The 24,274-nt window shown below is 44.2% G+C and overlaps 2 protein-coding genes across 2 annotated transcripts in view; one reads left to right on the forward strand and one right to left on the reverse strand.

Annotated features, from left to right (window-relative positions):
- Positions 1-24,274, reverse strand: part of WDR25 (WD repeat domain 25) — a 423,366-nt gene that overhangs the window by 99,823 nt on the left and 299,269 nt on the right. The window lies entirely within an intron of this gene.
- Positions 1-24,274, forward strand: part of BEGAIN (brain enriched guanylate kinase associated) — a 224,211-nt gene that overhangs the window by 25,338 nt on the left and 174,599 nt on the right. The window contains exon 2 of the mRNA XM_082220280.1: positions 10,856-10,884. Within this exon, the coding sequence (XP_082076406.1) occupies positions 10,856-10,884 (29 nt within the window). The remainder of the gene's footprint in view (positions 1-10,855; positions 10,885-24,274) is intronic.

Consider the following 24,274-nt stretch of genomic DNA (forward strand, 5'->3'; position numbering starts at 1 on the left):
AAATTTAACCCCTTAGTGGGGACCCTGTAACCTTCCAGATGTTTTGTACTGCAACTCCCATCATCCTTGACCATGCTGCCTTGGTATGATGGGAGTCATAGCAGACCCTCCAGGTGTCCCTATTTTCTAGCGACAGTCCTGGATTTACAGAAGCTGTCCCAGAATGTCCCCCTTTTCCTTAGGACATCCCTATTTCATTGGAGAAATGTTGGAGGGTATGGAATAATATCTCCCTATTTTCATCAGAGAAAAGTTGGAGGGTATGTCATAGTCCAAAAACCCCACTGCCCACCCTTGCGCTAAGTGCTCTAAAGCATTGCTACAGATGCTATGCATTGTTATTGGTCCAGGGACCGCTAAGATGTCAGCTTCATCCCTGGGGAGTTATTAGAGCCCGCCAGGCCCTTCACTTTCAGGGCCAAACATGCTACCTGCAACATCACACTGGCTCTCAGAAATGCCAGAGCGCACATTATTATCAGAGAGGCAAGCCTGGCTTGCTAACAACAGCCCGCACTGCTGAATCATTGACAAATTCAACCTCAACCACCTTCTCAGTGTTTGCCTTGACAACTAGTCTCCTGAACGGCAATTGGATGAAAATCCCTTTCTAAAAATAGTATCACACAGGACAGAATGACAAGCACGAGCCACTAGATAATATTCACTGGATGTTCCTGCAGAGGGCTTTTCCCCCACCCTGGGCAGGGGGTGGATGTGCCGGAAGGAGGGGAAAGGCCAAGGGGAGCGGGAAGGAATATGACACATGTGAAGAGCCAACTGCACTTTTAATAAATGTGGCTTCCTTTTGACAAAGGAATCTACAGAGGCTGATTTAATGTCTCCTCTGCAAATCCTAACAACTGCACATTTTGTGTAGGAGTTGAGAGCCGACTCTTTCAGACTAGTAGAAAGGGACCTGCGGAGAGGAATGCTAATGCGCAGCGCAAGAGAGGGTATCAAGGGACCATGGGGAGACTTCTGGTGACCTTTCGGCTATTAAAATAGCATCCCAGTCCAGTACAGGCTTCACTTCAGCCTTTCGTGTGTGTAGAGGTGCCGTGTAGGACGCTCCTCTTTCTATAATAAGCTAAACAGAGCCTGTTTCTTTCAGGCAACACACAAACCCACAGCTTGGAAAAGATCGAAAACGAACATTTGGAGAGCTGAGAGAACATTCAGGGGAAATGTGTGCAGATGATAGATAGATTCATAGAATTGTAGAGTTAGAAGGGGCTACGGGGGTCATCTAGTCCAACCCCCTGCAAGGCAGGAATCTTTGGCCCAACCTGGGGCTCGAACCCATAACTCTAAGATTAAGAGTCTCATGCTCTACTGACTGAGATAGGTAGGTAGGTAGACAGGCAGGCAGACATAGAGATACAGATATATTCAAAGAATCGGATAACATTAACCCTCCTATTTCAAAGATATTGACACATTCATTTAATTCAATATATGGGGGAGGGGTTGAGAGATGGGGGGCCTCAGGGGTGCTAAAGAACATAATAATTACGTTGTTGGATCAGACCAAAATGATTCTGAGTGCTGCTTCACACCTGCTAACTCATTTCTTTTGTATTAATGTATTATTGACTTTTTTTTTTACCTGCTTTGCCATACAGACAGCACCTTTCTACCCTACCCAACCCTATTAGCTCCTATTTGTTATAACACAAGGAGCTTGGATCTATTGCTAATCAAAGCTCAAAATATTATTAAATATGCAGCACAATACTCATTCTACTCATTGCAATTTAACATCTTAATCCTATGCATTGCTTATCAAGAAACTGGTACGTCCCTATCATTAGCATACCATCCAACTTTTTCGGATGTGTGTCTTCTGGGAAGTGCTTCTGGGTGAATCATGTGACCCACACCACGCTCTCGGGCACCCCCAAATGCTTTTTGGGTCTAGAGCGTGGCCCTGAGCACGCAATATTGTGGGACCCAAAATGGCAGCTGAGATCTTGCATGAAAAAATAGGATGTGAAATTTTTCTGGTGCTCTTGGCAGGTATGCATTAGGCAGAGTGAAGTTGCTGCCTCCGGCAACTAGTGCTGGGTATTAAGAAAGAGCAGGAAATCACTAGTTAGTTCATTGTTTATTGTTGTATTTTTTTACTATTAGGGTGAGGTATTTGTGGAACAAAATAACTTAACCAGCCTTGAGGACTATAACCTTGACTGGGGAAGAGTGGGGGGTGTTGACAACAGTCAGCTTTGAAGGAATAGCAGTCTGTACAAAAGCCAGTGCTTTTTCCACCATCCTTGTTATTTCGCTTACTGAGCTTTGATATGAAAACAAGTTCTAGATCTCAGCCGAAGCTCTGGTCAGCCCTATTCCTCACAATTCCCAGAGTTCCCTGGGAACAGGGATTGACTGTTACACCACTCAGTAAATCGTAGTTCTGTGAGGAGAACAGGATCTCCTGGCAGCTCTCAGTGTGCTTAACAAGCTGTAGCTCCCATGATTTTGTGGGGGAAGCCATGACTATTTAAAGTGGTGTCATAGTGTTTTAAATGTATGATATGAATGGCCTATGTCTAATCAACCTCAGAGGGCTGTTCAGGGAATAAGATGAGGAAAAAACCATGCATGCTACCTTGGAGGAAAGTTGGGATCTACATATACTAATAAAACCCACCTGCTTTTTCCATAAAAGAATCATAGAATTGTAAGAGTTGGAAGGGACGCCAAGGGTCATCTAGTCCAACCCCCTGCAATGCTGCAATCTCAGCTAAAGCATCCATAGCAGATGGCCATCCAGCCTCTGCTTACAAACCTCCAAGGAAGGTGAAATATACTCTGAGTCGAGTGTGAATTTCATGCTCTTTATTCAGCTCATAGTAGCAATGAATGAAACTTTCCCCAAAACGTCTAGCTGTATATACATTATTTACACAATGGGCCCCGCGTGATTGGCTAATTCTGGGCTGCTCCTGTAGGCCAATCAGGTTGCAGATTCACCTCCTCCAGAAGCCTGTTTGGCTGCTCCTGCAGGCCAATCAGGTCGCTGATTCACTTCCACCTGGAGCTGGATTGGGTGGCTCCTGAGGACCAGTCAGACTGCTGCATTCTGGATCCTATTGTTCTAGGATTCAGCTCAGTACATAACAGAAGGAGAGTCCACAACCTCCCAAGAGAGACCGTTCCACTGTCAAACAGCTCTTATTGTCAGAAAGATATTCCTGATGTTTAGTCGGAATCTCCTTTCTTGCAACTTGAAGCCATTGGTTCAAGTACTACCTTCCAGAGCAGGAGAAAACAAACTTGTTCCCTCTTCCATGTGACAGCCCTTAAGACAGTTGAAGATGGCTATCGTATCTCCTCTCAGTCTCCTCTTTTCCAGGCTAAACATACCTAGCTCCTTCAGCCTTTCCCCGTAAGGCTTGGTTTCCAGGCTGCTGATCATCAGCTTTGTTAAGTCCCACCAGTTCAATACCTACCAATCTGCCCAGTTTCTCAAAAAACAGACAGCTCTTTTGCCAGAGTCAAGATGGGGTGCCCAGGAGGTCAAATCACAAAGGTCCCATCAGCTAAGGGCTTTTGAAAGGATGCCCACAGAAGTTTAATCATATCCCAAATACCGCTGTGATTTAACAGCCACATAATGCCCCGATTTCCTGAACAGCAACCTCTGTGCCTAAATTGCTTGGTGTAATTATAAACATCCCAGCAAACTGCTTCTCTGTGCTATGTTTCAACACCCACCCACACAAGTTATTAAGCAAGGTATGGTACATACCAAAAAGAGCAGTGCACTCATGAGAGAGAGAGAGAGAGAGAGAGAGAGAGAGAGAGAGAGAGAGAGGCAGGCACAGTCCTTCGGGTATTTGATTTCACACTCTCCTGGTTTCTGGTACTTTCTCAGTTCATGTTATTCTTAGATCATTTTTCCTTGTGAGGTCATGGTAAGTTAAGCTTCCCCCCAAGGTGAACTACAAACACAGAGAGTGGTGTGTAGTACTGTCCCATCTTTATTTAAACCTCTGCGTATTTTAAGTAGAAGCCATTCTAATCAAAGGTCATAATGGATTGATATTTTCAAAATACAAGCCTAGCAAGAAGGAAAGGAAGGGGGTAGGACCACTCTCTTCCTCTTGTCTCATTCAGTGGTTTTATCTGGGGAAGGGCTAGAGCACTTGCCTTGCATGCAGAAAGTCACAAGTTTGATCCCCTGCATCTCCAGGTAGGTCTGGGAGACGCCCCTTGTCTGAAATGATGGAGAGCTACTGCCAGTCAGTGTAGATAATACTGATTAAGATGGACCCAAGGTCTGATTCAGTACAAGGCAGCTTCTTATGTTGCTATACTCACAACAACCTTGTAAGGTTGTGAGAGATTGGCCAAAAGTCACCTAGCGAGTGACATGGCTAGCTGAAATTTTGAACCCAGGCCTCCTTAGTACTTGTCTGGCACTCCAGCTGCTACACTGGGGCTGGTAGAATTCAGCAACAGCTTGAGGGCCAGAAGTTTTCAGCTGCCAGCTTTCTTTATTATTTATTACTTTATTTATGTCCCACCTTTTATCCAAAGAGCTCAGGGTGGTATTCACAATCCCTGGCTCTCCATTTTATCCTCATGACTAGGCCTGGGCGGTGTATCAATGCATCATCCAGGATCAGTTTGAGGGCTAGACTGCAATGGCTCCCAGTACGTTTCTGAGCACAATTCAAAGCATTGGTGCTGACCTTTAAAGCCCTAAATGGCCTTGGTCCAGTATACCTGAAGGACAATCTCCACCCCCATCTTTCAGACACTGAGGTCCAGCTCCGAGGGCCTTCTGGTGGTTCCCTCACTGCGAGAAGTGAGGTTACAGGGAACCAGGCAGAGAGCCTTCTCGGTAGTGGCACCCACTCTGTGGAATGCCCTCCCTTCAGATGTTAAGGAAATAAACAACTATCTGAATTTTAGAAGACATCTGAAGGCAACCCTGTTTAGGGAAGTTTTTAAAGTTAGATGTTTTATTGCTTTTTTATTATTATTGGTATTCCGTTGGGAGTTGCCCAGAATGGCTGTGGAAACCATAGAATCATAGAATCATAGAATCATAGAGTTGGAAGAGACCACAAGGGCCATCGAGTCCAACCCCCTGCCAAGCAGGAAACACCATCAGAGCACTCCTGACATATGGTTGTCAAGCCTCTGCTTAAAGACCTCCAAAGAAGGAGACTCCACCACACTCCTTGGCAGCAAATTCCACTGTCGAACAGCTCTTACTGTCAGGAAGTTCTTCCTAATGTTTAGGTGGAATCTTCTTTCTTGTAGTTTGGATCCATTGCTCCGTGTCCGCTTCTCTGGAGCAGCAGAGGACCCAACCAAATGGGCAGTGTATAAATAATAAATTATTATTATTATTATTATTATTATTATTATTATTATTATTATTAACTTTAGACCTGGCAGTATTTCGCCTCTAGGTTTCAGGCCAACTGCTTTAAACTCAGGAGGACTAAAGGTGGGTGGATGCATGCATGGAATCTGTGCTGCCCTCTGCCAATCAGCACCCCACACATGTCACCCACCTCCAAAACAGCATGCCTGAGAACAATTTCACCCTAGGGGCTCCTTCCTCTGTGCACCGGGCACTGGAGGAGGAAGTAGCTTCACCCTATGCCTCGTGGGGCTCCTTCCTCCATGTGCCAGATGCTGGAGGAGGAGGCAAGAGGCTCTGCAGGCAGCTCCACAATGCCCTGGTATGTGGTGCCCTGGCTGATGTACTCTGTCTAGAGCAGCACCGCCCTCTTGACCTTGAAAGAAGCGGCAGAAGCTGTGCACAGTGATGCTCATTGTCTCCATGGCTGGCAGCTGCCTTCTTCCTCCCTGCCTCCTTTCTGACATCATAATACACTGCCATATCACAAAGTTTAGCTGGTGGTATATTATGACACTGGAAAGCAGATATCGCACAACGCTACTCATGACATCATGCAGGCTCTCATTTAATAGCCAATGATGAGAAACTGGAACTAAGGATAGATTCATCTAATGCATTGAGATATAAGTGCTGGGTATTTATAGAGAATACACCAAGGGATTGGTTGTATGAGTAAACTCAGCCCCTTTACTTATTTCTGCATGGGAAATAGCTGGTGATCTCAGAAGTTTTCAAACTCTTACAGTCAATCCATTAAAAGGTGCTACTACACGACTATTACACAATTGCAAAGCTCAGTGTTCTCCTCCACCGATGCTGTTGGTTCAATCAAAGTTCTTATCTGAGTCCTTTAACAGAATATCTACCCAGAAAAGGGTATCCACTTGACATCACCAATGCTTTTACAAAATCTCTCTCTCTCTCTCTCTCTCTCTCTCTCTCTCTCTCTCTCACACACACACACACACACACACACACACTCCCCAGTAACTTTTGTTCACAAACAACTTTGCTTCTAACCTTCTGTACTACTAGAGTAGGCTTACTTATGGAACAATGCATCTGAACACAATAAAAAATTGATGCAGACATCTTTGCAAAAGCTAAAGCCAAATGAAACATAAAAGCCTTTTGGAATGTTAGCACAACACTAAAAGCCATTCTCCCCCCCCCCCCCGCCTGTATGGGAAACCCATTGCAGCAATCTGTAAGTATGCATTTGGACATGGCTTTTTAACACCTATCATCTGGCGCTAACAGCTGCCTACTCCAAAATGTATAGAGCAACACGCTAGCAAACGCCTGCACAACTAGTGACACACCTTTATTTTATTTTATTTTTAGTGATATATTTATAATCCACACTTTCATAAAGTATATCAAGGTTGGCATACAACATGCAAAGCACCCATTAAAAGAATTAAGAACATCAATAAATACCGAATGGTTAAAAGGAAAAAGATCATGTTGCAAAAGGCCTATCTGGACAAAAAAAGCTATCAAAAGAGGTCTGGAGGGAAGGAGGGAACTCTACAATTCTATGGTCTAGGAATTTGTAGTTCCTGCCAAACTTCTACCTGTTTGGCACGGAACCTGCTACATGAAAGCGAATTGAACCTCAGGGACATGCAGGAATCACCAGAAGTGCTCTATTGACTTAAATGGAACATAAGGGATGAGAAGGTCCTTAATTTACTTTGGGCCCAAGTTATTTAGAGCTTTGTGAATTAATCCAAGTAACTTGAACCTGGCCCAGTAGCATAGCTTTCTCTCAACAGCAGAGTAGCAGGGTTCTAGTAACCTGTTCCTGCGAGCAGTTTGGCCATGGCATTCTGCAGCTTCCAGACCATTTGTGAGGGCAGACCCACCTAAAATGCATGACAGTAATGAAGTCTTGAGGTTACCATTGCCTGGACCACTGTAGTCAGGCTGTCGTGGTCCAGCAATTGGCATTCCAGCCAGAGCATACCATGACAAATACAACTCACCAACCATGTATGCCGGTGCAGCAGAAACTTGTGAAATCTCCTGGTCATGTTGCCAGCTTGGTTCTCCTGTTCTGGACAACTGCCTTGAGACCAAGGAGGTACATTCTAGTCAGGTATGACAAGGTGCATACCCACGGAGATAGCTTAGGAAAAACAAGCCAGATACAAGACTCACTGAGAAGCTACTCATGTTACTCCAGCACCAGCCTGGAACTGACTGATGCCAGGGATGAGGAACCTGTGGCCCTCCAGATTCTGGGATTTGGACTACAACATCTAGAGCTGTGTTTCCCAAACTTGGGTCCCCAGCTGTTTTCGGACTACAACCCCTATCATCCCTAATAACCGCTCCCCACATCAAATGGGGGGGTGCCCTTTGTATGGACGCACGCAGTGCTCCTGGTAATACGGGCTGGCTTTGCTCTCCCCAGGATGGATACTTGGAGGTCTCCACCTACCTCACCCAATCCCACCTGGGGGGGGGGTGTTGCCAGGGGATCGGCCAGGTAGGGGAAAAGGACTGCCTTGCCAACACAACAGAAGGATTATTCAGCTTGGGGGTCACCTGGGGTTGAGGGGACTCCACCTGTCCATGCAATTAGCAGGACCAGTGGTCAGAGGTGATGGCAACTGTCATCCAAAAACAGCTTGAGACCCAAATTTGGGAAACACTGACCTAGATCACTTCCTCCAGTGTGGTGTAGTGGTGGTTAAGAGCAGTAGACTCGTAATCTGGTGAACCAGGTTCGCTTCCCCGCTCCTCCACATGCAGCTGCTGGGTGACCTTGGGCCAGTCACACTTCTTTGAAGTCCCTCAGCCCCACTCACCTCACAGAGTGTTTGTTGTGGGGGAGGAAGGGAAAGGAGAATGTTAGCCGCTTGGAGACTCCTTCAGGTAGTGATAAAGCGGAATATCAAATCCAAACTCTTCTTCTTCTTCCTCTCCCCCAGTTTCCAGCAACTGGTGTTTAGAAGCTTTACTGCCTCTTAATGTGGAGGTAGAGCATAGGTATCGTGGCTGTTAGCCATTGTGAGCTTTATCCTCCATTAATTTCTCTTATCTAATCCTCTCTTAAAGCCACCCAAGTTGGTGGACAGCATTGCCTCCTGTGGGAGCAAGTTCCATACTCTATGCACTACCCTGATATGAAGCACATAGCGGAGTGCCGTGTCCTTATAAGCTCTTCCCCTTCCTCATTGCCGTCCTCCTTTTAGCTCTACACAGCAGCTTAGGAAAGGTGTTTGCCAGTGCAGAGTGGGGCCGTGATTCTGTCTTCTACATTGGTGAAAGGATGAGAATTCAGGGTTGCGCTGCATCATCAGCACAGGAGGGTTCTTTTGTGGAGCACAGAAGGACACCCTCCTTCCCCCAGCGCACCAGCCCATCCATTTTTGGAGGTTCCACTTGCATAGAGTGGACACTAGCGATTATCATTTGGCATTTAGGACTCCCAGGATCGGAACCAGCAGGGGGGCGTTCAGAAAAGTCGTCTCATCTTGTGCGCTGCAATATTGTATGTTAATGAATTGGTGTGGGGGAACCGTTCAATCAATGGGCTCAGTTTGCCTCTCGGTACATTTTGCAAGGCATTGCCAAGGCAACAATGGACGTGAGGAAAGGACTTCCACATCATGAGATCATAAGTGACTGGGCCAGAGAAAAAAACAGGAAGGACGCCGGGTGGTGGGGGGGGGGAGAAATGGGGATCTGTTGGCAATTGAAGAACACAAACGCCACTGTGTTGATTTTCATTTTTGCTGTTCTGATCATGCTTCCTTTTTCCTTTTCTTACCTAACCAACATCTGTTGCACAGGCTAAGTACATACCATACATTTAAAGCACACACCCCGCCCAGAATTCTGGGAACTGTAGTCCACCCCACCCCCCAGAGCTACAATTCCTAGCACCTTTAAACAGCATTTCCCAGTTTGTTTTTTAAAAATTTTGTGTTTGGTAGGGGAGAAATGTGCTTTAGGACTATCTAAAACAAGAGGCTTTGAAACGACAGGTCTTCTGGGACTAAAAAAAGGATGGGAATATACTTTTGAAATGTCGGGTTCCCCGACTCGCCCTGGCGCTTTCATCCTCTAATTCACAAAACTGGGATGGAAGGGGGAAAGCAGAAGAGCCCGCCCACCCACTCTAGATGTGTGTGAAGGGCAGGCGGAGCCAAAAGAAGCCTGACAGCTCAAAATATTGGAGAGAATTGTGTCGAGGGTGAATAAAATGGTTGCATGCCATACATTGAAAGGGGAAAGAATTCAAAAGAAATGAAACGATGCAGGGATAGATAGATAGATAGATAGATAGATAGATAGATAGATAGATAGATGATAGATAGATAGATAGATAGATAGATAGATGATAGATAGATGATAGATAGATAGATAGATAGATAGATAGATAGATGATAGATAGATAGATAGATAGATAGATAGATAGATAGATAGATGATAGATAGATAGATAGATAGGAAGGAAGGAAGGACACACTAGTATGGTAAAAGCTGCAACAGAATCCGTCCTCCCCCCCCCCCCGCACCATCCCGGTGGCTTCATCTGGGCAGATCTCAAGAAGCAAATGGTTAAGCAGGATCCCAAAGAGTCAAGCGCTGTTGGAGAGGGGTGTCTTCCTTGGCCGGGTCTGGCGGAACAGGGGTTAAAAAAAGGAGTCCGCCTGAAACTTTCCCCCCACCCTCTTGCCGGTGCGGATCAAAGGGACCCCGGCGTGGATCTTAAAGGGCAAGGCGGAATGCGAGAGAGATGAATTAAGACCCTGAATTATAGGGTGGGTGGGGGACACACACAAAAAAAAACCAACCCTAACGCGATCCCTGAAACTCTCGCTCGAGCTGCGTGCGCGCGCTCCATCTGCCGAGATCTCGGGGAAACGTGATGAATTAAAAACTCCAAGGTGGTGTGGGGGTTTTTTGGGGGGGGAGGGCGAGGGAGGAGAGAAACTGGAGATCGTGGCAGCGTCTATGTGCCACGTTGGTGCGCGCCTGCCTGCCTGCCTCCCTCCCTCCCTCGGCTCCTGTTGGACGGGGCCACCCCTCGATTTCAACTTTCTCTCCTGCGGAACCCGCTCGGCACAGTAACCTGTTACTGGTTCTCCTTCCACCTTCCTCCTCCTCCTCTGCCTTCTTCGCCTGGGCGCTACAAACTGAGTCATTCCGTGTTGCCCATGTCTCCTGGGGAGCTCGCCAGCCTTTCTGCAGCGTGTTCGCTGCTGCTGCTGCTGCCTCCGCCGCTGCTGCTGCTGCGTTCTTCGCGAGTTCACCAGTCAACGTGCACCCCTGCTGCTCCCATGCAGATCTGGGGTCCGGGTCTGGCCGGGGCTCGGTAAACGGGAGCCGGCGGCAGCAACCAGCCAAGCCTGCCAGCCAGCCTTTTTGGATAGCCTGAACTATGCATAAATCTGCCGAGTGAACGCTGCTGCTCCCTTTCCATTCACTTGCACCTTGTTTGTTTGATTTCTTGTAGGCCTCTGCGGCAGAGATGGAGAAAATAAGGTAAGTCAACCAGTTTTGGGGTCTCCCCTTCTTCTTTCTTTCTTTCTTTTATTCTTTCTTTCTTTCTTCTTCCCCTCCCCTCCCTTCCCACCCGCCCTCCTGCACTGCTCGTTATAAGGCAGGCGATCTGCTGGGTCTTATACTGATTGAAGACTGTTCATTTCTTTATTTGGGGTGCTTTGGCTATCTGGAAGTAGATTTGATTGCCTGGTTTTGGAAATCTCAGGGGTCTGGAGGAAACTGGGGTGGTGGGTGGTTGTTGAGAGCCTTTTGCAAAGATGTCTATTTCAGAAGGAGCCTCTGTCTGCACAATGCTATGTTTCCATTACCAGATAAAATAGGAGGCGATACAGTCAATTAAAGAAACGCAGTAGCCACCACTTGGGTCTATTGCCAGAGCATGCTTCCTCTGCTCAGTGGGAACAAGCCAGATCAAATAATTCACAGGGAAAGAAGAGGAAGAGAGAGCTGTCAGTTGAGGGGCTGGGTGGGAATCAACTTTGCATCAAAGCATCCAATTGCCTGTTGTTTGTTTCAGTGTAAATGGTGTAATATTGGTGTTTGGTTTTTTTTGTTTTACGTTTATTTTCTAGCTGGGGTTTTGTTTTGAGTCATTTCTTCTGTGTTCAAAATGTTGTCTGCCTGTAGAAGTTTCTTCTTAGCATCAACCCCCTGCTTTCAATCAAAGGGGAGATGGCATTTGGAAAATGTGCAAGTTTCCGAGCTCATGTTTTGAGTGTTGCTTGGGAGGTTTCGTTTCTTTATGTCGTTGCAAGGCATTAAAAAAGGAAGGAAGGAAGGAAAAGCCATAGATTTCTTATTGAACCAATTACAACTTGTTTTTGTACAGCGCACAATTAAGTGTGAATGGTCTTGTCCACACTTGGAAATAAGCTTCACTGAAGTCCATGGGACTTTCTTCAAAGTAAATATGCATAGGATTTGGATTGTATGCAATACAGTGGGATTTGGAGCTATGTTACATCCTCCCTGTGTTTTGACAAGGTTTATATTACCATCCAAATGTTTTCTAAGTCAGGGATGGAGAACCTCTGGCTCTCCAACTATTGTTGGACTATGGTACCTATCATTCCTGGCCATTCGCTGTGCTGGCTGGGGCTGATGGGATTTGGAGTCCAACAGGTTCTCCATTTCTGTTTAAAGATCTGGGGTTTATCAGGAGTCTTTCCTACAGTTTCCAGTGAGCCATTGCCATCAGTAGAGCCAACAGAATACAGCTTTCAAACTCGTTGGTGTCAAAAAGGGCAGCCACAAAGTTATTAAAAAGTGTCAGAAAGTTGCAAAGCTCTGTGGATTCTGATGAAAAGGTAGACGAACACAAACGGGGGAAAGAGGAAAACTGAATGGGTTCCTTTAGCTGGATCTTAGCTGGTGGAAGTGCAGGCAGGATTAGTATTCACGAAGACACTGCTTCTGAACACACCCTCGACACTGGTAGCTTTCTTTCATTTCTCATTCATTACTGCTTGGCCTCATGGCCATCAGGGACTAGCCTGGAGGTTCGTTATGGTTCATTAGTGGTCTACAAATACATGGTGATGGGAAGAGTCTGTGTAGTCCAAAAGTATTTACTTTCCTTCCTGTGAAGAGCTTTGCTACTGCTTTGAGCGAAGGGTCCTCCTCTGCGTCCTCCGTTGATTTAAGGCAACCTGTGGCCCTTCAGCTCCAACCAGCATAGCCAATGGTTGAGGATGATGGGAGCTGTAGTCCAACAACATCTGGGTGGCACCATTTTGGGGAAGGATTGCATTATTCACCCGTCGTTGTGCATGTTGCCTTATAGTTATCAAATTCCACCAGTCAGGGAATGAACAACACTGAATCAAATCCCACGTCTAGGATATTGCCTCTAGGCATGCCTAACTGTGGAAGATTTTACACTTCCTTTCAGTATTTCCATACCATACAGAACAGGGTTGGATAACCTGCAACCTGCTATGTTGTTGGATTCCAACTCCCACCAGCCCCAGCCAGCATGACCAGTGCACAGGGATGATGGGAGTCACTGGTCTGGCAATATTCAGAGCTCCCTTGACTGAAGAGGTTGAAGGAATGGAAAGAGATGGGCTGGCCGGGCCTTTTCAAGCGAAGGGAAATATTGTCAACAGAATTATGCTCCAGTCCTCATTATTCAGCCAGAAAAGCCACCAAATTGTGAATTCAATGTAAGTTAATTCTTGCTTCTGCCACAGCTCAATGATTTTGGCATGCAACAACCGCCCCACCCCCCACCCCGACTCTGTTGGGCATTAGCTCAAGAAGGGCCCAAATTTTCAGAGCTGTACATTTTTCTGCAATCACATACCGTAAGATATGGTCACTGATCTGTCCCTTTTGCAAATGGGAAAGTGGGGTTGAAAGAAAATGTGTTTCCCCCAAACAAAGCAATAACATCATAACAGAAGGTATTCTGGGGCAAAGCAGCACCACAGAAAGCTAAGCAGGCTTCGTAGCCCCAGAACTTCAAACACTGATTTCAGGAGCAGCCAACACAGATTCCAAGCCCCAGCCAACATAGCCAGTAGCTATGAATGCTGGGAGTTGTAGTCCAACAATGACTAGAGAGCACCTTGTTGGCTACTGCTGCTTTAACTAGTCAAAGGTACCTCTTTTTCTGTTCAACTGACTGCTTCTACATTTTCATTTATTTAGGCATCTTCTACTCATCATTAAACTCAATCCTAGAGCAGGACACAACATGGAAATATATACTACACGATAAAACAATTTTTTTAACAAAAAACAAAAAACCAAACCACAACAGCAATACATCAGGGTTGCATCATGGCAGCAAGAAGGAGACAATTGCAATCTGTTCTTAAAGTAATAAAGTGGACTGATATACTCCGCATGCATGCCAAAGGCACGGGTCCCCTTTCCTGCAGAAAACAGGTTGTCTGACATCCGGTGCAAATAGCTATACAGTGGTACCTCGGGTTACAGACACTTCAGGTTACAGACTCCGCTAACCCAGAACTAGTACTTTGGGTTAAGAACTTTACTTCAGTATGAGAACAGAAATTGTGCTCCGATGGCGCGGCAACAGCGGGAAGCCCCATTAGCTAAAGTGGTGCTTCAAGTTAAGAACAGTTTCAGGTTAAGAACAGACCTCCAGAACAAATTAAGTTCTTAACCCGAGGTACCACTGTAGTTTTATGAGGCAATACACTCATAAGTAAATGCAATACACTCCCTAAAAATATGCTTTATTTTTTTCCTTTTGGGGCCATTTCATCTTGAGTGTATGCAAGGGCTGGGCTTTTAAAACCTTGCTGGAGGAGGGGACAGGCTTCTCTGTCTCCTGAAAATCTGAAAGAGCATCCTGCTTCTAGATATGCAACTAGCTTTCTTTATTTTTGCCATCTTGGCTTAAAAGGCAGTTTTGTATATAGATACTTGGGTTTCTTTGCCTCTGGTGCTGTCCCAACACGAGCACAACCTACAGTTATCACATCTGGGTTGCATGGCGCTCTTCTAATATATTGTTTTAAGCAACGCATTTCCATTTCTAACACTCACCCACAGCACTCTTCATAATCAGGAGGTCCATTTCCACTCGAGGAAGTCCGAGATGAGCAATGAGCCGTGGCTGCACTCGGTGTAGAGGCCAGCCAGGAGACCCAGCAGTGCCTTCATATTCAGGGTGCTCTGGCCATGCCACGGCCCATCCACCAGCAGCCACCCCAGCCTCCCCAGCTGGAGCAGCCAGCCAAGCCCACCAGGCAGGAGGGAGAGGCTGCCACAAAGATGCTGAGGAAGCCTCAGCAAGATCCTATTGGCCTGGATGAGCTTTCGGTGCTCAGGCCACTGCACAAGGAAGGCATGAAGCTAAGGGTGTTGGCAGCTGGAAACATCCTGAACATGGAGCTGTTGGTTGGCCTCATACTGAGTGCAGCCATGACTCGCCACTCCAGAGGGACAGGTTCATCTTGGACTTCCTTCGGTAGAAATGGACCTCCTAATTATCAAGAGTGACACCAGTGAGTTCCTCACGAATGGTGCCTGGGCACGCTGCTCAGAGTCAACATCCTCCTTACCACTGGTGGTGGGCCCGAGAGCCCCACAATCTTCAATATTGATGGGATAGCTCAGTTGGTAGAGCATGAGACTCTTAATCTCAGGGTTGTGGGTTTGAGCCACATGTTGGTTGAAAGATTCCTGCATTGCAGGGGATTGGACTCAATTAGTGGTCCCCAACTGATGGTCCTCAGACCCCAGGGGGTCCACATAACCCACCCAAGGGGACTGTGACACCATTCACATAACAAAAAACTACCATAGAGATAACAACATTTTCAAAAGTAAGGGGTCCATGGATTGGCTTTTGAAAAACAGGGGGTCCGCAGTACTAGCTAATCAGGAACAACAGAACTAGATATGATTCTCGTGGTACCTTCCAATGATATGATTCTATGATCTCACTAACCCTGCCACAATCTTCCAATCCTTCTCTACCACTCCCTCTCAATGCTATCACCTCAGCTTAACACTTATTTTAATTTACCTGATATACTTACCTACACATTTCACATAATACATGCTGTCGCATACTAGTTTACTGTAATTACGCTGATATTTGCACAATATCATTTACATATACATCACAACATCACAACCACCTGTGCGAATCACATCATTCTCCTGTAGCTCAGGAGGTTTGCCAACATGGTGGCCTTCAGAAACTGCCGGATTAAAATTCCAATCAGCTCAGCCAGAGATTGTGGGAGCCATAGTTCAGCAACAATTTCTGGAGGGCTCCACGTTGACTGTCCCTGCTATAGCTCAGCTACCCATAAAATCATCACAAGTAAAAATTGAGATAATTTCCTCTCGTCATGAGAGAGTTTCAGTGACATCTATACAGATTCCCAGCTTTAAAAGGAAAACAGAGAGAGTGCATGCTGATGTGAGTGGTTTGTTAAGGGTTCATTAAACTCTCCATTTATATTTACTAAAAGGTAGTAATACTGGAAAGGTGCTCCCACTGTAGAAAATTGAAAGATAGATGATAGACCATGAACTCCAAGACAGATCTTTGTACAGATGTGGAGATGGGAGAAGCCAGATGGGAACAATAAATAGCAGAGCTCTGATTAATATTCTTTGTTTTCAATGTTGAGGTTTACTGTAGCAGTTTTACAGCACATTCATAAACCTGTCTACTCAGAAGTAAGTCCCATGGATACTGAGATTCATCTCTTTTCCAATCTTCAACATTGTTTCACTTGGCTTCTACTTTCCTTCCTTCTCCTTCCTGGATTAGTTGCAAGAGTGATCCCACTGAATCTGGGGTCCTGCATTTAATGATTTGATTTTGCAAAAGCTACATAGCCAATCAGATGTTGTTATGCCATGAAACTGCTGTGCGAAAGTGGAGGCAATTCAGAGAATAAGATGAACGAACAGTGCAAATGAACGAGCAAGTAGCAAATAGTCTAAAAAGTGAGCAAAGTTTGCAAAAGCCCAAACAGCCTAATCCTACGTATGTCTATTCAGGAAACTCTAGTAATGTTGAATTTAGTAGGACTCACTCCCAGAGAAATGCGCTCAGGGATGGATTCAGCCTGAGTCATATGGGCTTGGTTCTTCTAAAGAAGCAAAATGTGTGATCTCAGCACTCGCCCAGTGAAAGGGGCAGGGTTCCATTGTCTGCTTCCATGGCAGCCGGAACAACTGCTGGGTCAGAATTCTTCTTCACATCAAACCTTCTCAGCAAGAAGCAGTGCTTCAATACTGTGATGTAATCCTGTATATCATAATCTCTTTGCTGGAGAGTGGGTCAGGAGAATGATTATATGCCATCAAAGATTGGTACAGGTAGAAGAACTGAGCAGCACCACAGAGAGGAAGCCTTGGTATTTTCTTTGTCAGTACCACATTTTCTTATTCCTTACTGTCTTGGGTATTTTAGTTATTCATAACTATTTCTTTTTTTAAAAAAAAAAGCTTTACATTTTAAATCTGGTTTATGCCACAAACTCAAGGGGATGATGAGCCCCTTGCCATACCAAAATTTTACTTTGTTTCAGTTTAGGATGGACTGAATTCACCAAGTTGGTGCCCTCAATAGGTAGTTTTGGACTCTCAACTCCCGTCAGCCGGTGGCAGCATAGCCAGTGGTCAGGGATGATGTCCAGAAGTTCTAATGTCATGGGAGAGGGAGAAAAACTTTTCACTATCTGCTTTCTCCATGTCATGCATAATTACAAGCACTGCAAGCTTTTGCCATAGGGGAGCCATGACACCCTCTTGATCATGTTGGCTGTGTTTTCTTGACCCTTTTCCAACTCTGCAATATCCTTTTCGAGGCGAGGTCACCAGAGCTGTAGACAATATCCCAAATGCAGTCCCGCCATAGATTATGATATTAGCAGTTTTAGTTTCAATGCCTTTCCTAATGATGGATTTTGCCTTTTTTCACAACTGCCACAAACTGGGTGAACATCTTCGTCAAGTTATCCTAGTGACCCCAAGTTCTCATTCCTGGTCCATCACTGTCAGTTCAGGCCCTATGAGTATATATGGGGAATTAAACATTTTTGCCCTGACATGCTTCACTTTACGTTTGTTGGAGTCTAACTCCATCTGGAAGGCATCAGGTTGGCAAAGGCTGGTTTAGGCTGTAGATTTCTTTGAGCTGGGACTTACCTTTTGCTTATTATGGGTTGTATTCAACATAACACTAAGGCTACAGTACTGTCAGCACAAGGATTTCTCCTTGCACAATGGAATATTCTCCTCAACTTGCCCTGTATGCCCCCTAAATCCATTCTGGGGGTTCCCCCCCAACCCTCTGGAGCAGATGCGAGAACAGTGTGGGGGCACATGGTGGGAGGAGAGGGGGGAGAAGTCTTGTTTTCCTAACACTAATCCTTGTGCACACACAACTATTTCATTGACTGATGTCCTATGTTAAAAATAACAATATCAAGTTCTGTGTGCACTAGTGGTACAGTAGAAAGAATAAATGAAGCTTGACATTTTATGCTGCATCAGTTTATTTTTTAAAGTGCTTCCTTCCGTTTTCCTTTGCATTAACACAGGGCTCATCCAAACTTACATCTGTTCCATGTTTCCAAGCGGTTTCTCCATCACCACCACCACCACCACTACAGCGCATTCCCCAGGAAAACCTGTGTTTGTTTTTCCAAAATGATATCCATTTTATAACACAAATAAACAACACAAACAGAAAAACAAACAATACAAACAAATTCTTGTCTTGTCCTTATTTTTTCTAAACATTGTTAGGTGGGCTTCCCCAAATCCCCCCCTATCTGATTTTCATTTTACCTCATCTTTAGCGGTTACATATATCATAATTTCTAACCATTTTTATCACTCTTACTTTAACCATAAAAATCTTCACATTTTATAACATACAGATAATACCGTTTTAAAATACACTATCTTCTACTTCTAACCCTACAGCCTATATCCACTTCCAAAGCTATTCTAAGATTTAAATATTAACATATTTTTTTCAAATATTCTTTAAACTTCTTCCAGTCTTCTTCCACCGTCTCTTCTCTCTGGTCTCGGAGTCTCCCAGTCCGTTCGGCAAGTTCCATATAGTCCATCATCTTCATCTGCCATTCTTCAGAAAACCTGTGTTTTACCACTGAATCAGAGCAAACAGCAACCAGGTTTTTCATGGAGAAAGCACTGGGGACAAAGAAAACCCATTCGGACCCACAGTTTTAAAGTGTGGAGCTGTATCTGGAAAGCGCTGCACAAAAGGAAGTCTAGATGAGCCTAGAGACTAGGAGATTCCAAGTAAGGAGAAATTGGCCATGGCCAAAGTCAGAGGTTAGGGTAAAGAATGGTGGGAATCCAAAACACACTTGGGGAACCAGGTTGGGGGAACCAGGGCTAGGATATGCCATTCTACTCCCTGCTTCTGGTGGATTTCTGCTGCCAGTCCAAATGATGGATGAAAATCTAAAGGTGCTGTATAGATAATAGAGATGGATGGGATGATCTATTTGAGTCAACATATCTGAGGCTCTTGAGCATGACTTTCATCATGAAGGAACTGGACTAGACTAATTAAATTTCACATTGGTGCTTCACTCAGAGTACAACTATTATCTGATCACTTTCCTGGGATATTTGTATCCCAGTAATTAAAGTTACCAGATTAATAAGGCAAAACAGGAGGTGAAATTGCCACAATGGTAAATACATTCCTTATTTCAAACAACTGATGATTACTTCCTAGCTTAACCATTCAGCGCTCTGAAAAAATATTATTTAAGGAGCAGAGTCAATAAGGTTGAAGCCAGTACTTCATTATACCCAAGGCAAGATTCTGGAATGTAGGGAAAAGTTTATCCAGAAAAAGCAGGGCAAAACTGCAGGAAAATGAAAGATATATTACAAATCATTCTAGACTCACTGTGTGATGATTTATCTTTAGACATTTAAAAAATCAGTAATGGATTTTTGAAGTTACAAGGTGTTAGAATATCACGAATGCATGCTGGAATCAAAGTTCATTTCTTGTGTTTGGTATCTATTGTAGCAGTTGCTCAGGTATGCAAGACTGAAGTCCTTGGTACATACATCATGCAAAACAGGATTGTTTGCTATTAAGAGTCAGATGATACCATGGGCTTGTTGTATAGTAGAGAGTCAATCAGAAGTATTCCATTTGTCATTCTAAAATAGACATAGAAGTGACTCATCATTGTGTGAAGAATAGGAAGGACAATAGTTTCTCAGCAGAGGTTGAGTAGCACTTATTCGGAAGTGTGTAAAAGGCAGTGTCTTGCCTAAGAATACTTAAATAGATTTGTGACTATATATGATGCAAACAGGCTTCAATGGTAAACTTGGGCTCTTGCTGACTCTGCTGCATGAAATAGGATTTTATGATACATTTCTGTTGTTTTAATGGCCCATTTATTGTGGATTGCTTTTATGTACACCACTCAGGCAGGGGTGGCTGGTGTCTGTTGGGATGTGTGGGGCAGAAAGTAGGAAGCCCAAATAGTGAGTGGAGCCAGAGCAAATGATGGATGGAGCCAACCTGTTCTAAATTTGTTCCCATCCTCCTCCCTGATGAGTTCTATAAGGGGCAACATTGAGACAAAGGAGGAGGAGGAAGCAAACACGCAGGGCAGTTCCTTGGATTGATTGAAATTAGAAGGTTGGCAGGTCAGGGGCTGGCAGGAGACAGACTGAGGTTGGTGTGGCACAGCCTCATTAGCCCTAATGAACTAGCCTCCATTGAACTTAGAAATTTGAATAATTAAGTGGTATAAAAAATGTCTTAAATAAAATAAAAAGATAATACTCTGTCCAGAGACCAGAGGCTTTATTCAATATATCAGACAATGTACAGCATAAGAGTAAGGTCATTTATTGCACAGATAAAAATTTTATATTTGTGGATATCATGGGATGTATTCACCCAACTTTTACTCAGAGTAGACCCATGGAAATGAACAGACCCAAGTTAGCCATGGCCATTAATTTCAATGAGTCTACTCCAAGTGAAAGTTACTTGAATACAAACGCAAAAAAATATTTTTGTACACAGGGGTACAGGCATACTTATAGAAAAATGAAGTTAATGGATTACTGTTACATTTTGCATGATTTTCCACCAACAGAAATTATTTTGCAATCTACCACCAAAGCTGTTTTGTATCTCTTGGTTTATTTCTTAAAATAAAACATGCACACAGCTGTCCATATTAGATTGGAATGCTAGCTTCAGTATTGACCACATGATATATACTTAAGTTCTATCAGCCCTTGGAGCTTGAACCAAATACAAGACTTCATAAATGTTTATAGCACACTTGAATCTGAAATCCGAGTTGTTGTTTTCTTCTGTCTTTGATATCTCTTTCCTACCAATAACTGAATCGTTGGCTTCATCCTTTCCCAGCCTGATGACCTTCGGGTACTTTGAACTACAACTTCCACCAGCCCCAGCCATCATAGACCCAATGACCAAGGCTGATGGGAGCTGGAGTTCAAAACATATACCTCTGGTAATTAGGCAGATTTTGCACCAGTCTGGTCTTGGTTCTGCCAGAAATCATAGTCTCTTTCCGCTGGCTTCATCAACAACCTTGGTACCTCCCAGGTGCTATAATTTTTCATGTCAAGGGTTGGCAACCCTACCTGTGGATTCTTCAAGCCCTTCTCTGAAGTAGTACATTCATTATAAATCAATCAGTGTTGGTGCTGTCCTTTAAAGCCCTAAACGACCTCCATCCAGTATATCTGAAGGAGCGTCTCCACCCCCATCGTTCTACTCGTACACTGAGGTCCAGCACCGAGGGCCTTCTGGTGGTTCCCTCACTGCGAGAAGCCAAGTTACAGGGAACCAGGCAGAGGGCCTTCTCGGTAGTGGCACCCACCCTGTGGAATGCCCTCCCACCAGATGTCAAAGAGAACAACAACTACCAGACTTTTAGAAGACATCTGAAGGCAGCCCTCTTTAGGGAAGCTTTTAATGTTTGATGCATTACTGTATTTTAATATTTTGTTGGAAGCCACCCAGAGTGGCTGGGGAAGCCCAGCCAGATGGGCGGGGTATAAATATATTATTATTATTATTATTATTATTATTATTATTATTATTATTATTATTGATGATGATGATGTCTGCACTCAGTTTGGCAACCTTCCTAGAAATTCCCAGTCTTGAAACACTTTTAAACCAACAGCAGACTCTGGTAAGTCTTGAGTTTGGTCCAAAATGGATCTTTGGAATGCTAAACCCCCAAATCTACCACGCTTGGCTTTCAACCTGGGAACCTGCAGGAGTGCTGCCAACAGCTGCAGGGCAGGCTAGTTTGCAGTAGTTCAGGACCCTGGACAGATCCCTGTAGAACACACAAGGCATTCCTAGCAATAGCTGTCGCTCCAGCAATTCCCTGGAAGTCACTGTGAACTCAAAAGAGTCCTGCAGCCAGGGGATCTCTCCCCCCCACCCCGCTCTGATGGAAGCCAACCGCAAGAAGTCTATGACAAAAGCATCTCTCACTAAATATAAACAAACTGAAAAAGGCTATGAATTGAAAGTGCAGACAGTAGATGTGTACCTTTCCCTGTTTGTTTTGTAACACTAAAAACACTTTAATAAAAACATTTTTTTAAAAAAAAAGTCATGCACTGTTTCTGGGTGACAACTTCAGGGAAAGAAGATACTGGCAGTGCTAGCTTTTGGAACTCCCCTCTTGTAGAAATCTCCCATACAATTGGTATTTGCAAGGTTCTCTGAAGGTATGGCTTCTGCCCCCAGCCTTCTCAATCATGATACTTCTCTGAGTTCCACATTTGTAGGAAATTGGTATTTTATTGTGGCAGCCCACATACTTTGAAACTCCCTGCCTTTTGACATCAGACAGCTCCTTGTACTCTTTTCAGCACCAGATACAAACATTTTTCTTCCAGCAAACCTACCTAGATATGTAGAATATTGACATATTTTAATCAGGTTTTTAGCTTAGTGTTTTAATTAGGTTTTTTCCAGCAAGCCTACCTAGATATGTAGAATATTGACATGTGTTTTAATCAGGTTTTTAATTATTTTTAATGTTTAAAATCAGTTGTTTACAATTGTCTTTATTGATAATTTCATCATTTAGAATCATAGAATCATAGAGTTGGAAGAGACCACAAGGGCCATCGAGTCCAACCCCCTGCCAAGCACTTACTTGTAAACAGCTTTGAGGTTTTTTAAAAGCAAACCACGAGATATATAAATGTTATGAAATTAATAAAAGAAAAAAATGTTTTTATATGGTCTCAAAAGCACATTTAAAATGCATGTTATGTTTTGAAGCCAATAATTGTGTTGCGAAATTCAGAGAGAAGAAAAATCAGCACATTAGTCCAGGAGGCAGGGATCAGGTCAGCTCATACTGGATTTTTTTTAAAAAAAAAGCAAAATTCTTTAGGCAAATGACATCACAAGTGTCTGCTGAGCTCCCTCATTTTGAAAACTGGGATTCTTCTCATTTTCATTTGCTTTTGTCCAATGTTGTTAGAGGAGAAAGAACGAATGAAATCAGCAGTGTGTGGGCGAAACTCAGAAACTGGTGTAAGAAGATTCTATGAACAGACACAGAGGCATGTACATCTCTGTGCAGCAGTTCTGCTTGTTGGTGGAATAAGTGTGCAGACCTCCTGTATCACACCTGATCCTTTTGAACTGCAGCCCTAACGATAACTTTGGTGGGGAGAGAATTGGGAAATCCTCAGAAATTAGCCACGAGTACAGGGGAAACTGCTTGTTGAAATGCCAGTGTGCTGTTTTCCTCCCCAGCTGCCAGAATACCTGCTGAAGCAGACTGTGCCTAATTATTAGAGACTTGCCAGGCTGCGGAGTTGTGTTCACAAGACTGAGTGTGCATTCTCGGAGCTTGGGAGTGAGGCTAAACTAATCACAAACTTTTTCTTTTTTAAAAAAGGATCTGCATTTATGTAGGTTGGCTGTATATGTTTGCACTGACGATGCTTTATAATAAATAAATACCACACACACACACACACACACACACACACACACCCCACTAATTACTGCTGACTCAAAAGTGCACAGCCCCAAACCGTGTCTACAAACAAGTGCAAAAAAACCCCACATAGTCCTTTGAGTGCAATGAAAGTACAGTCTGAGGCATACATTATGTTTCACTCTAACAAGGCCCTTAACTGCTGAAGTGAGAAGGCAGCTGGGTTTTTCCTGCCTTGTACCCTATACATATTTATTCCTGGAATTTGTTCTTGCTCACTTTGATCTGCAACAACGCTTTACATAGCTGCGTTAAAATCAAGCCTATCCACCCAAGTGAGTATGGCCCACAAAGGAATGGATGAACATCCTATTCTTTGATGCCTGCCTGGGACTTAAAATATGGAAAGGGGGGGGGAGAGAAGCTTCTCAAGCATCTATTGAACCATGCCTGTTCCACCCTCCAAAACCCAGCCCAAAGTATAACAAATGCAAGAACCTCTAGGCCTCTAAATATTTAATGTTCGGATCTGCAATAACAGACCATTTTTAAGAAGCAGAATGCAGCCGTACAGATGGATAATTCAGAGGTACAGACACTTTGCTTTCCTAGCCAAGTCAGACGAGGCATTTACAATAAATAAAAACCAGCTGCAGTTTAATTACCTAGTGCTCCTACAAAACAAAGCTGGATGAAGCTGGATTATTTGGGGGGGGGGAGATGGTCAGCCTCTAAGGGCTTCAGCATTACATTATGCATTGGCACTGAATGCTGGCACTGTTAACTAGTGTGATATTTAATTTTTGGTTTAGCCACCATGGGCAAAGTTCTGTTATGGTGCCAAGTGATGGGAGTTGGGGGGGGTCACAGAGGGAATCTGCAGCACAGCCTGA

This window comes from Podarcis vaucheri (genome assembly GCF_965113315.1).
Source record: "Podarcis vaucheri genome assembly, chromosome: 1".
Classification (NCBI taxonomy): domain Eukaryota; kingdom Metazoa; phylum Chordata; class Lepidosauria; order Squamata; family Lacertidae; genus Podarcis; species Podarcis vaucheri.